Here is a 14445-nt window from a genome sequence, read left to right as displayed (position 1 = left end):
TTTTCAAGTTTTGAAATCATATAGAGAGTATAAAAGTAAAGTTTTGAGAGGTGTTTGTTGTTGTCAACGAATGGTAGTGGGCACTCTAAGCCCCTTGCCAAACAGACTTTCAAAGAGCGGCTCCCATGAAGGACGTTATCTCTACCAGCAAGGTAGATCATCCCTCTTCTCTTTTGTTTACACATGTACTTTAGTTTAGTTTTTTTATTTATGGATGACACTCCTTCCAACCTTTTTCTTTCACAAGCCATGGCTAACTGAATCCTCGGGTGCCTTCCAACATTCACATACCATGAAGGAGTGTCTATGTATTTTAGTTTTATTTAGAGATGACACTCCTACCAACCTTTTCTTTCTCAAGCCATGGCTAACCGAATCCTCGGGTGCCTTCCAACATTCCACATACCATGGAGGAGTGTCTGTTAGCAAAATTAAGTTGCTTACTGATGAATCAGAGCAAAACATGCGAAGAGAATTATTAATGAAAGTTAATTAATTGGGGCTGGGAACCCCGCTGCCAGCTCTTTTAGCAAAATTATTGGATAAGCGGATGAAGCCACCAGTCCATTGGTGAAAGTCTGCCCAACAAGATTGAAAGATAAAACACCACATACTTCCTCATGAGCTATAAAACATTGACACAAATAAGAGATAATAACTTTTGAATTGTTTAAAGGTAGCACATGAAGTATTTACTTGGAATGGCAGAAAAATACCATGTAGTAGGTAGGTATGGTGGACACAAATGGCATAGGTTTTGGCTCAAGGATTTGGATGCACGAGAAGTATTTCCTCTCAATGCAAGGCTTAGGCTAGCAAGGTTGTTTGAAGTAAACACAAGTATGAACCGGTACAGCAAAACTTAAATAAGAACATATTACAAGCATTATAAGACTCTACACTGTCTTCCTTGTTGTTCAAACACCTCACCAGAAAATATCTAGAATTTAGAGAGACCAATCATGCAAACCAAATGTCAACAAGCTCTACGGTAGTTCTCCACTAATAGGTGCAAAGTACATGATGCAAGAGCTTAAACATGATCTATTTGAGCACAACAATTGCCAAGTATCAAATTATTCAAGACATTATACCATTTACCACATGAAGCATTTTCTATTTCCAACCATATAACAATGAATGAAGCAGTTTCAACCTTTGCCATGAACATTAAAAGTAAAGCTAAGAACACCAGTGTTCATATGAAACAGCGGAGCGTGTCTCTCTCCCAAACAAAGAATGCTAGGATCCGATTTTATTCAAACAAAAACAAAAATAAAAACATACAGATGCTCCAAGTAAAGCACATAAGATGTGACGGAATAAAAATATAGTTTCACTAGAGGTGACCTGATAAGTTGTCGATGAAGAAGGGATGCCTTGGGCATCCCCAAGCTTAGATGCTTGAGTCTTCTTGAAATATGCAGGGATGAACCACGGGGGCATCCCCAAGCTTAGAATTTTCACTCTTTTTGATCATATTGTATCATCCTCCTCTCTTGATCCTTGAAAACTTCCTCCACACCAAACTCAAAACAATCTCATTAGAGGGTTAGTACATAATCAAAAATTCACATGTTCAGAGGTGACACAATCATTCCTAACACTTCTGGACATTACCCAAAACTACTGAAAGTTAATGGAACAAAGAAATCCATTCAACACAGTAAAAGAGGCAATGTGAAATAAAAGGCAGAATCTGTCAAAATAGAACAGTCCGTAAAGACGAATTTTTTCGATGCACTTAATATGCTCAGATGAAGAAGCTCAAACTGAATGAAAGTTGCATACATATCTAAAGATCACTCTTGAATTTTCGCAGATTTTTCTGAGTTTCCTACAGAGAGAGCTACTCAAATTCGTGACAGCTAGAAATCTGTTTCTGCGCAGAAATCCAAATCTAGTATCAACCTTCTATCAAAGACTTTACTTGGCACAAAAATGCAATAAAATAAAGATAAGGAGAGGTTGCTACAATAGTAACAACTTCCAAGACACAACAAAACAGTAGCAAAATAAAAACATGGGTTATCTCCCAAGAAGTGCTTTCTTTATAGCCATTAAGATGGGCTCAGTAATTTCAATGATGCTCACATAAGGATGAGAGTTGAAGCAAAGAGAGCATCAAAAAGCAAGTATGAAACAAATTTAAGCCTAACCCACTTCCTATGAAAAGGAATCTTGTAAATAAACAAGTCATGTAAGCATAATGCAACAAGCATAGAAAGACAGCACAAGCGCAACTTCAAGATTTTTAGCAAAAAGAGAGGTGTTTTAGTAACATGAAAATCCCTACAACCATATTTTCTCTCTCATAAAGATTTTCAGTAGCATCATGAACAAACTCAACAATATAACTATCACATAAAGCATTCTTATCATGAGTATCATGCATAAAATAATTACTACTCCCAACATAAGCATAGTCATTCTTATTAATTGTAGTGGGAGCAAATTCAACGAAGTAGCTATCATTATTATTCTCATCACCATAATCATCAAATATATGAGGCATAGTATAATAATAATAAACTTTATCCTCCATAGTAGGTGGCACCAAAAAAGCACTATCATTATAATCATCATAAATGGGAGGCAAAGTATCATCAAAGTAAATTTTCTCCTCCATGCTTGGGGGACTAAAAGTATCATGCTCATCAAAACCAGCTTCCCCAAGCTTAGATTTTTCCATAGCATTAGCAACAATGGTGTTCAAAGCATTCATACTAATAACATTGCCATTAGCATGCATATAAAGTTCCAAAGGTTTTTTAATTTTCTCTTCAAACACCTCATGTCCTAACTCAATATAAAGTTCATGAAGATCTCTAATTTTTTTGTTGTTTTCCATTAAGCCTAACTAGTGAAAATAAAAACAAGAAACAAAAAGATGCAATTGCAGGATCTAAAGGAAATAGCTTCGAGCACTCACACACCGGCAACAGTGCTAAGAAATAGCTTAGTAGTCGGAGGATGTGAATACCTTTTACCTTACCTCCCCGGCAACGGCGCCAGAAAATACCTTGATGTCTACGCACGCTTCTATTCCTGTAGACAGTGTTGGGCCTCCAAGAGCAGAGGTTTGTAGAACAGCAGCAAGTTTCTCTTAAGTGAATCACCCTAGGTTTATCGAACTCAGGGAAGTAGAGGTCAAAGATATCCCTCTCAAGAAACCCTGCAATTACGATACAAGAAGTCTCTTGTGTCCCCAACACACCTAATACACTTGTCAGATGTATAGGTGCACTAGTTCGGCGAAGAGATAGTGAAATACAAGTAATATGGATGATTGTAAGTAGTAATTGCAATCTGAAATAAAGATGACAGCAAGCAAACATGTAGCAGAACTTGTTGGAAACGGTGTTTCAATGCTTAGAAACAAGGCCTAGGGATCATACTTTCACTAGTGGACACTCTCAACAATGTTATCATAAAGGAATATAAATATAAGCACTTCACTATGCTATTCTGAATTACTCTCTGGCAGGATAACGAACACTAATTCACCATGTAGGGATGCAAAAGCAAACCTTAAAGATGTATTCCCAATTACTAATAAACACCCCACGCTATCACTGTGAGCATTCATAGGAGGTACTAACACACCACAATTTCATAGAGACATCCAACTCAAATCATAACCCAGTGAACAAGTATTCTGTGAAATATAGCCTAAGAGATCCACACGGTGCACACACTGTCACCTTTACACACGTGGGACAAGGAGTCTCCGGAGATCACATAAGTAAAATCCACTTGAATAGCATAACGACATCTGGATTACAAAGCTCATCATATGGATCTCAATCATGTAAGGCAGCTCATGAGATCATTGTATTGAAGTACATGGGAGAGAGAGATGAACCACATAGCTACCGGTAGAGCCCTCAGCCTCGGGGGAGAACTACTCCCTCCTCATCATGAGAGACAGCAACGGCGATGAAGATGACGGTGGTGTCGATGGAGATGACTCCGGTGGCAATTCCCCGTCCCGGCGGCGTGCCGGAACAGAGACTTCTGTCCCCCGAAATGGAGTTTCGCGATGGCGGCGGCGCCCCTGGAGTCTTTCTGGAGTTTCGTCAACTGGTGTCGGGTTTTTAGGTCACGAGGGACTTTATAGGCGAAGAGGCGGCGCAAGGAGGTGCCTGGGGGGCCCACACCATAGGGCGGCGCGCCCCCCTATAGGCCGCGCGAGCCTATGGTTTGGAGGCCCTGGGCCTCCTCTCCGGCTCCCCTTCGATGTTCTGGTCTGTCTCGGTGAATTAAGATGTTTGGTCTTTGTTTCGTCGAATTCCGAGAATATTGCCCGAATAGCCTTTCTGGAACCAAAAACAACAGAAACTGGCACTGTGGCATCTTGTTAATAGGTTAGTTCCGAAAAATGCATAATAATGACATAAAGTGTGTATAAAACTTGTGAGTATCATCATAAAAGTAGCATGGAACATAAGAAATTATAGATACGTTTGAGACGTATCAGACTCCTCCACCTCCACCACCGGAATGGGCTGCTCAACCTCCACCACCGGCGTAGGCTGCTCAACCGCCACCACTGGTGTGGGCTGCTCCACCTCTACCACCGTCGGAGGCACCGACGTTTGTTCCACCGCTTGCCAACTGGCCGTGGCCGGTACCGAAGCTCATCGTGATCGACAGCTCCGACGACGACGAGTAGGCGCATGCCTTCTTAGGTTTTATATTTTAGTTTCCTTTCTCTTACTATGTAAATTATGTTTTTATGTTGAAAAAATGCAGAATCGAAAAAATCGTCGTGCCGCTGGAGCCACCCCCGATACAAACGAACGCGCGGTCGATTTTCGACCATTTGGACAGACGCAAACAGACGTGCGCGAACATTTCAGGCGTCCGAAATGCATCGCCCCACGAGAGATGCCTTGAAGGTACGTCAGTGCATGCCACACTTATCTTAGAGCATCTCCAACAGAGGCGCGAAACGACGCGCCATCGCGTTTCAATCGTTTTTTGCCGCGTGCAAACCCTCCCGTGCTCCTCAAGCGGACGCGCTAAACCGGCGCGGGAAAAGAATATTTTCCCGTGCGCGCTCTGTTGCGCTATCCCGAACTCCAAAGTTGTCGTGTCGCTTTACGCGCGCTATAAAGTGCCGCGTGCGCGCGCATCAAACCGCACACCAACTTCCACCTGCCGCTTCACCTCGCCACGCCCCGCCGCTTCGTCGCGGCACGCGTCGCCGCCGCCTCCGCTCCTTCGTCGCCAGGACGCCGCGGCGTCCGAACGGTAGGTTCTACGCGGAGCTTCGCGCCAGTGGCTCCCGCCTCACCCTCGACACCTACAACACGCTGGAGCTGGCGGCGCGTGCTTACGACGCGGCCGCGTGACGATTCCAGCGGTCACGGCGGGACCTCAACTTACCACTGGAGGAGGCGGAGTTCCTCGCGCCAGCGCCATGCCTCCACCTTGGACTCTCCCCTCCTCCTTATGTGATGGCCTTGGTGGAGCACATGGTGCCCCTTCGGGACATCCCCTTCCGAAACCTTCCGAAATAATTCTAGATCGATTCTTCCGGTACTTTCCATATATGACCGAAACCATTCCTTATCATTCTCGAACACTCTCCGAACCATTCTAGAGTATTTCGGGACTCTCCGAACATCTTTCGAAACAAGTTTACTTCTTTATATTCATTCGCACTCACGTTCTAAATGTCGCTAAACCTTAAGTGTGTGACCATATGGGTTCAGATATATGTAGACATGTCTGGAACATCCTTCAACTATAATGATCGATGTCGAGCGCTTAATAACCCCAACAATCCCTGCATATAACAAGCAGTTTTTTTTTTGTCGTATGAACCTCTCGTATTACTATTCGATATACGGTACATTGCCTGGTGATACTTTACATTGCCCGAGGTGAAATGTTTAGGTTATGCTCGTTAACCGACATGTTCTCTTTACTCATCCCATATCATCAATGCTCATGTGACGTAACAACTTAGTCATGCATCTTCGAATATTAAACTGCAATCCTTCTTCCTTTGTGATGTTTCTTCATGTGAGCTAGACCACGCAGTGGGAAATAGTCTTTACATCTGGTGTTTTTCCCTCGATGTTGCTACACCAGACAGTCCTCAAGGGAGTTATGTTGATTTCTTGCATTGGCAAGAGGACACGGCTTGATAGTTCGTTGTTCGTTGTCTATGTCTTCATCTTCACATTAGGTTGATTACAAGTACTGTAGTTGCTTGTTCTTCAAGCTGATATGCTTCTTGTAATCTTCGTTGATAGGTGTGTTGTCCGGTTTGTTGAGAACAACAAAATTCTTCAGCGCCATATAGTTGCTTGTGCTGGAAGTTGATGCATGGGTTTCCAAATTCTTCAAGCTGGTTGTTCTTCAATGTTGGGAGTTGCCACAGACGTCTCTTCAGCACTAGTTTGGTCGCTTGTACGACAAGCGGGTGGTTGTGCATTTTAGGGTACTATACTAGTGCAGTTTTACACTTTGATTAAGGCATACAGTGGGAGGTACTCATATGCGCTAGTTCGAGTGCTTGAAGCAACCATATAGTTGTGCCTGTGAGTTCCTCAAGGGTTGTTGTAGATTAGCATATCGTTACTACAATAGTAGCATTCAAGTAAGCCAATAAATACTTCAAGGGTTATTGTCTTCAATGAGGTTATCACTCCAGCTAGTGGATACCGCGAGTGCCATTTTAGGTGCTTGAAGCAAGGAGATGGTGCACTCGTGATTTTCTCATCACTGCGGGTAGCGATAACCTTGGCAGCAGATAAACCTCAAGGAGCATAAATCGAGTCATGGCATTGAGGAAAGTAATTGATGTTCTTGAGTTCTTCAAGTTAAGGCGGTGAGGCTGAGAACGGCCGCCGCCTTGGCATGGACGACGGAAAAGGGTGCTCGTAGCGCTAAGGTGGCTATTACGGGGCATCCTGTGGAGGACGTGGTGCGCTCCCTATCACGTGTCGTGTGCGGGAGAAGAAGCATCATCTCCCAAGTGGTGCGACTAGGCTTGCATGTGCATCTCAAAATAAAAGAAAAACGGGCCAACGAGCCGGAGTGGCTCGGCCCAAGCTCTATGTGGGCCTGTAAATGCAACTTGGCTTGGTCCATTACACTAGTGGGCCGAGCCAGGCTCAAGGCCAGCCCAAGAAAGCTCGGGCCAGCCTTTTTCCAATATTTTCACATGAGTTTGGTTGCATGAGAAAAAGCAAGTCCAAGCAATGGTTTAGCTTCACTGCACCACTCGTCTTTTCACATGTTTCTGCAACAGCGGCGCCGGCGTGTGTTATTGTGTGCAACGAAAGATAGATAGATAGATAGATAGATACCCTTGCAGTTGATACAGCCACCAGAGGATTGAGAGAGATAGAGACAGAGGTAGAGGGAGAGACGGCGAGGCAACTCGGGCGAGTGAAATAAATGGCTACTAGTCTGGCAGCTCGCAGCAGGCTCGTTGGCGGCGTGGCAGGTCCTCTCTGTCGCCTCCTCCCAACTCCCTATCTTAACTCTCTCCCTCTCTTCCCTTTCCTCATCACTCTCCTTCCCTCCCCAAAAAGCTGCCTCCCTCCCCGTCCCCGTCCCCGTCCCCGTCCTCTTCCCCCACCCCCACCACCACCGTACGCGCAGACAAGCCAAAACTTTAACCCACCACCCAGCTACCACTTGATCAAGCTGCCTAGCCGAGACGTCGGAGACGAGAGCAGCCGCGTCCAACTGTGCAAGAAGCTCAAGGCTTGAAGCTAGCGAGGATTTCTTACGCATGCCGCGGCCGGAAGCCTGCCCGGCTATGGTAGAGAGCAGCTAGAGAGCGGGCGATACAGGCGCGATCTATGGATCTGGGCGCATGGCGGGATTCCCTCTAGGCGGAGGAGGCCACCACAGCCGCGGCGGCCGCGACGACGACAGACAGCACGCTCCCGGCGCCACTAACCCCCCGGAGCCCTCCGCGGCCGCCTTCCTCTACGCCACCAGCGCCTCCCGCGGCGGATTCCAGCTATGGCAGCACGAGGCGCAGCAGCAACACCACCACCCTTTCTACGGCGGCGCCTCCTCCAGCATCATCCGCTTCGCCGATGACCCCGCCGCGGGCGCCGGGTCGTCGTCGTCGCGCGGCGGAGGGAGGGGCGCCAGCGCCGGCGCGGGCACCATCAGCTGCCAGGACTGTGGCAACCAGGCCAAGAAAGACTGTCCCCACATGCGCTGCCGCACCTGCTGCAAGAGCCGCGGCTTCGACTGCTCCACCCACGTCAAGTCCACCTGGGTCCCCGCCGCACGCCGCCGCGAGCGCCACCACCAGCAGCCCGGCTCCGAGCCCGTCAAGCGCCCGCGAGAAGGAGGCCAGCCCTCCTCCACCACCCCTACCACCACTTCTTCAGGTACTACCTCTCTCGACAGTCTTCTTCCTTCCTATATATACAGCTCAACTCAAGAGAGTGTGAGAGATCCTCGTGAGCTTTACGAAATCGCGTGTTTGATTAGGGGAGCATCAGCAGCAGATGATGGCGGCCGACAGGTTCCCGCGGGAGGTGAGCTCGGAGGCGGTGTTCCGCTGCGTGCGGCTGGGCCCGGTCGACGAGGGCGACGCCGAGGTGGCCTACCAGACCACCGTCAGCATCGGTGGCCACGTTTTCAAGGGCATCCTGCACGACGTAGGCCCGGACACCTCGCTCGCCGCCGGGGCCCGCCACCAGCCCGCCGAAGGTTCCTCGCCGAGCACAGCAGCTGGTGGCGGCGGGGAAGGCGGATCCGCAGCAGCAGCCGCAGCTGCCGCCGCCGTCTCGTCATCGGCTGTGGTGATGGACCCGTACCCGACTCCCGGCCCCTACGGTTCCTACGGCGGCGCACCCTTCTTCCACGGCCACCACTCGAGGTGATCAAACGGCCACCTCGTCTCGTCCTACGCTTTAGACGCCATGCCATTGTTCGCTTTCTCATTAGCTCTAAAATTCTTAGCTCCTACTGGGATCGGTCGACATGATAGCTTCGATTGATCTTATTGATGCAAACATAAATTGATGTGCTGGTTTTCTTTAGCCCATCAGGTCAGGTCAGGTCAGGTCAAGTCAGCTCAGCTAATAAAGCTGGAACTAGCTAGGGAACAATCAATCATTAAAAATTGAAATCTGACAGTTTGATTAGTTTGGTGCCTGCCTGCATGCTTTGCCTGGGGAGAGAATGGCCTTGATTGATACTACCTCTCTCTCTCTCATTCTAGTTTGCATCACTCTCTCTCTCTCTCTCTCTCTCTCATACGGAGTACTATGCTGGTTTGCAACAATGGTGGTGATGATGCTGTTCCCGGCCTGGCCGTGTTTTTCTTTTAGTTGAGGTTTGCATTTGCATTTGTCTTTTTTTTTTTCTCTCGATACTCATCCTACTACTGCTAGCTTCTAATCCTATGTCTAGCTCTTCCATAAGGTGTCATACCTTTGCTTTATCTTTCTTCTTGAAAAGCTGAGCCCTAGTACTCTAGCTATAGGCTCTAGCTTGTACTAATAACGTGTGAAATCTGAATAATTGCTATACTCCTACCGTGCTTGAGAGAGAGAGAGGGAGCGTTTTTTTTTAATAGAAGAGGAGTTAAACTGTTAGAGGGAGATATTTCTTATGGTCATCATATGCTCCACGAAGGAGTGGCCGGGAACAAGATCCAGCAAAGATTGCTGGAAGGATCGAATGATTGAGATGATTGGAAGCAAAAATGTAGCTGTTCGCTCGTCTCTAGTTTTAGTGTTTTGATTATTTCCATGTAGTATATGACTCACACACATTTTCCACTTTTAACACTCTAACTTTGATCCCATAGCTGTGACATATTACTCCATCGTAGTCCATTCTCTTCGTTTCAACACCATGTTCTTCATTATTTTCATTATGATTTTCTTTAGCAAAACAATGGGAGAATTCGTCATGGAACTTGTTTACGATCAATTTCATGCTTAGCATTTTGTACCATCTTCGGATATTGTCTGGCTTAGTTTATAGCATTGTAAGACTATTATAATTAGGAAAAACAAAATACTATGTTACCATCTGCCCTTCATGATATAACTGTTTAACACATTGTTTGTGCCACAAGAAATTATATGATCAAGGAAGTGGGAGAAAAATATATACTAGCATAACAGCATTTTTAAAGCTCTACATTGCACCTCATTATGTAATATATGGCACAACATTTAGCGGAACATAGAAGCTAGCAGACTATAATAGTGTATTCTACCTCCAAAAACTGAAATAACCACTGTACTACTTGATTTTTAAATGTTTTGGCAGCTCTAGTAATTGTAATGTTCAATTATTTTTGAACTTCAAACATTTAGTCTATTTTTTGCATGTAATGTCAGTGACACTTAAAGAAAATTCAACTTGATTAGCGGAACTCAGAAGCTAGTCTACTATAATAGAGTATCCTACCTCAAAAAACTGTAATAATAAATTTAGTACTACTTGATTTCAACAAGTTTTGGCAGCTAAGTAATAGCATTGGTTAATTAATTCAAACATTGAGTATGTAATCTGTTTTTTTTTTCATGTATGCTAGTGATAATATAAAGAAAAAAACCATGGTTTTACAATTTGTCTATGACCGAGTCTTTCCAATTTGTATATTTTAAGGCCTTTTCTCAATGGGTTATGTATTCCATTACTTGCATGCAAAACATAAACCTAATTCTCGTAAAAGTTTTTTGTTATCTGTTTAGATGTTTAAACCTGTCCTTAAGTTGATGAGCTGCATAGATGATCATGCTGCACACAAATTTATGTATCGCGCCTGATCGCTGCAGCTGATCATTTTGGATGAAACATCGGTTGAATATATGTTAGTGTTTTTAACACTGTTAGTTGTTTCTGAGTTTTCCCTAGTAGTAATTGGCTACTATTACCAGCTCGTCTATCTCTTAATCCTGCCAGTGTTTTGGTTGTTATGCCTTGCATGTTTTTGGAGGTGCTTGCTAGAAAGGTTTTTTATATATACTTTTAACCATTATACAAAGGCGTCACTCCTGGCCAAAAGGAAGCTAAAGATATCATTTACTAGTCTCCTTCTTCGTTCCACTTATATATAATAAAACAACTTTGAAAGCACTAGAAATTAAATTAATTTGGTTGTTAATTTCATTTTTACAAGTTCCTGTGAAAAACCTTCCTCTTATACTGTCATCCTTGGCTTGTTGGTGTCATTTTTATTTGGGAAAACAAGTATTTCAATAGTATTAGTATATTTTTTTACATAAATTAAATCATACAACTCCGGTGTTATCAAGGCATCGGCCATGTCTTGGCCTTATAACTGAATTGCATTGCCTAAACAATTGTGTACAACTCAACGCTTGATTTGATGTTTTGACATTTTGTTGGCACATAATCTTAAATTAACTCACTCGTTACATCACCTATTATAAAGTACATATGGTATCTAGTAATGTGAGTGTGGAGCACATGAATGTCAATTCTGCTTTGTTGCTCCTTCATTTTATATGGAGATAAATCTGCTGGTATGGGAGCTATGCTAGTAGACAAGACATTTGACCTAAGGCATATCCACACTATCATGGGTACTGTATTACATGACCCTTTTGGTACTATTATGTCGATCGGCAACTTAACCAAACTTGAGGAAAGAACAATAAAAGCTCGGAATTAATGTTTTGAACACGTTATATATATGCACTTTCTCCCACTTGCCAGTACAAAATGGGAGACTACTAAATGCGCCGATCTATTAGCTTCGAAAATTATTTGCTGATTGCAAAACTAGATTGAAAATTTCACATAAGCTTCGGAAATTCTACTTTAGTTAGCTTAAAATTATTTGCTGTGCTAGCTTGGCCAAAGCGTTGAATTAATTGGATTGTGTGCAGTGCCATTTCCGTCGAGAAATTTCCATCCAGCAGTCCTCAGAAAGACTGAATCTCGAGAACTCAGGAAATAGTTCCGGTCTTACAAACGTGCCCTTGGTTCCTGTTTTCTACTCCTATATTGTATTCGTCACGCAACAGTAAAGATGCATGGATGATCTGGATCAGCCTCATCTCTTTGGCTTGTGTTCCTTTCAATCAAAAGGCATGGGAGCAGGAATAATCAGTGACTTTTGGACTTCTCCCAGAGAAGTGTCATGCATACGTTTCTGATTCTCGTTCATGTGCGTGCATTGCATACGCACCACTACAGGAAAAAAGCTCAGTGCCGTGCACGGGTCTTTGCCGTGTGCTTCCAGTGCCCTTTGCCGTGCGGAAGTTCTTTACCGTGCGACTCGCGCACGGCAATGAATTCTTTGCCGTGTGGCTCCGGGGCGACGCACGGCAAACCAGCAGCGCACGGCAAAGAGCCAGCACGGCGCTCGGCAAAGCAACCCCGCACGGTAAAGCAGCCAGACGGCGCACGGCAACGTAACCCCCCACGGCAAAGAGGCCACGAAGGCGCACGGCAAAGATGCATGCACGGCAACGACGGCTTTGCCGTGTAGGCCAACCCTTTGCCGTGCGTTTTTGCACGGCACAGAGTACAGTTTCATTTCTTTCCCTTCTTTTGTAGTATTCATATTTATATTAATACTTATATTTGTTGTAAAATTAGTTTTTACTTTTTGTAGACTATTTGTTAGTGTTACTTAATACAATCTGTATACCGATAAAACAAGTAATCTACATCTTCATCGACCCCTCCCCCCAACATATCAGGGTTTTGGAGCAAATTAACGGGGGTTCGGTGTCTGCTAAGTGTTATCGCCCCCACATATTTGGTGCAATTTCTTGCAGCTTTACACCTTACACGACACTTCCAAACATATTCTAGGTCCACATGAAAGTTTTGGTGGCATTCCGGTGCTCCGGCGGTCGTTCCCCCCCGATAACGGCGGTCTACGTGCCTCGGGGGGTCTACCCCCCTAGATTTCACCGCGCGAGGTTTCACAAATATACTTTTTGATAGGTATAGTTTTGTTTAGGACATATACACATGGAAAGCTAGGTTTGGCACACTTTGGCACACTATAGCCACCGGTATACCCGCAGCGGGACACTTCAGCCTACAAGTCGAGGAATCTTCCAAGTGTTATCACCCGAAAGAGAGGAATCTCACACATGGGAGCTATGCCTTGCACCATTTGGTGAATCACACCTTCCAACACACTTTCACACATATCCTAGGTCCACATGCAAGTGTTGGTGGCATTCCGGTGCCCCGACGGTCGTTCCCCCCCGATAACGGCGGTCTGCGTGCCTCGGGGGGTCTACCCCCCTAGATTTCACCGCGCGAGGTTCCACCAACATACTTTTTGATAGGTTTAGTTTTGTTTAGGACATATACACATGGAAAGCTAGGTTTGGCACACTTTGGCACACTATAGCCACCGGTATACCCGCAGCGGGACACTTGAGCCTACAAGTCGAGGAATCTTCCAAGTGTTATCGCCCGAAAGAGAGGAATCTCACACATGGGAGCTATGCCTTGCACCATTTGGTGAATCACACCTTCCAACACACTTTCACACATATCCTAGGTCCACATGCAAGTGTTGGTGGCATTCCGGTGCCCCGGCGGTCGTTCCCCCCCCGATAACGGCGGTCTGCGTGCCTCGGGGGGTCTACCCCCCTAGATTTCACCGCGCGAGGTTTCACAAATATACTTTTTGATAGGTATAGTTTTGTTTAGGACATATACACATGGAAAGCTAGGTTTGGCACACTTTGGCACACTATAGCCACCGGTATACCCGCAGCGGGACACTTCAGCCTACAAGTCGAGGAATCTTCCAAGTGTTATCACCCGAAAGAGAGGAATCTCACACATGGGAGCTATGCCTTGCACCATTTGGTGAATCACACCTTCCAACACACTTTCACACATATCCTAGGTCCACATGCAAGTGTTGGTGGCATTCCGGTGCCCCGGCGGTCGTTCCCCCCCCGATAACGGCGGTCTGCGTGCCTCGGGGGGTCTACCCCCCTAGATTTCACCGCGCGAGGTTCCACCAACATACTTTTTGATAGGTTTAGTTTTGTTTAGGACATATACACATGGAAAGCTAGGTTTGGCACACTTTGGCACACTATAGCCACCGGTATACCCGACGGGACACTTGACCTACAAGTCGAGGAATCTTCCAAGTGTTATCGCCCGAAAGAGAGGAATCTCACACATGGGAGCTATGCCTTGCACCATTTGGTGAATCACACCTTCCAACACACTTTCACACATATCCTAGGTCCACATGCAAGTGTTGGTGGCATTCCGGTGCCCCGGCGGTCGTTCCCCCCCGATAACGGCGGTCTGCGTGCCTCGGGGTCTACCCCTAGATGGCACCGCGCGAGGGTCCACCAACATACTTTTTGATAGGTTTAGTTTTGTTTAGGACATATACACATGGCAAGCTAGGTTTGGCACACTTTGGCACACTATAGCCACCGGTATACCGCATGACGGGACACTTGACCTACAAGTCGA

The 14445-nt window shown here is 45.5% G+C and overlaps 1 protein-coding gene across 1 annotated transcript; it reads left to right on the top strand.

Annotated features, from left to right (window-relative positions):
- The first annotated feature begins 7473 nt into the window (after positions 1 to 7473).
- Positions 7474 to 9134, top strand: LOC127316424 (protein SHORT INTERNODES 1). Its single transcript, XM_051346812.2, has 2 exons — positions 7474 to 8372; positions 8476 to 9134. Exons 1-2 carry the CDS (start codon positions 7841 to 7843, stop codon positions 8868 to 8870), a joined length of 927 nt encoding a protein of 308 aa, XP_051202772.1. The 5' UTR covers positions 7474 to 7840; the 3' UTR covers positions 8871 to 9134.
- The last annotated feature ends 5311 nt before the right edge of the window (positions 9135 to 14445 follow it).

The sequence above is a fragment of the Lolium perenne genome, chromosome 7, assembly GCF_019359855.2.
Source record: "Lolium perenne isolate Kyuss_39 chromosome 7, Kyuss_2.0, whole genome shotgun sequence".
NCBI classification, from domain to species: domain Eukaryota; kingdom Viridiplantae; phylum Streptophyta; class Magnoliopsida; order Poales; family Poaceae; genus Lolium; species Lolium perenne.
The sequence above is the reverse complement of the archived record's forward strand: the minus strand, read 5'-3'. Positions and strand labels throughout refer to the sequence as shown.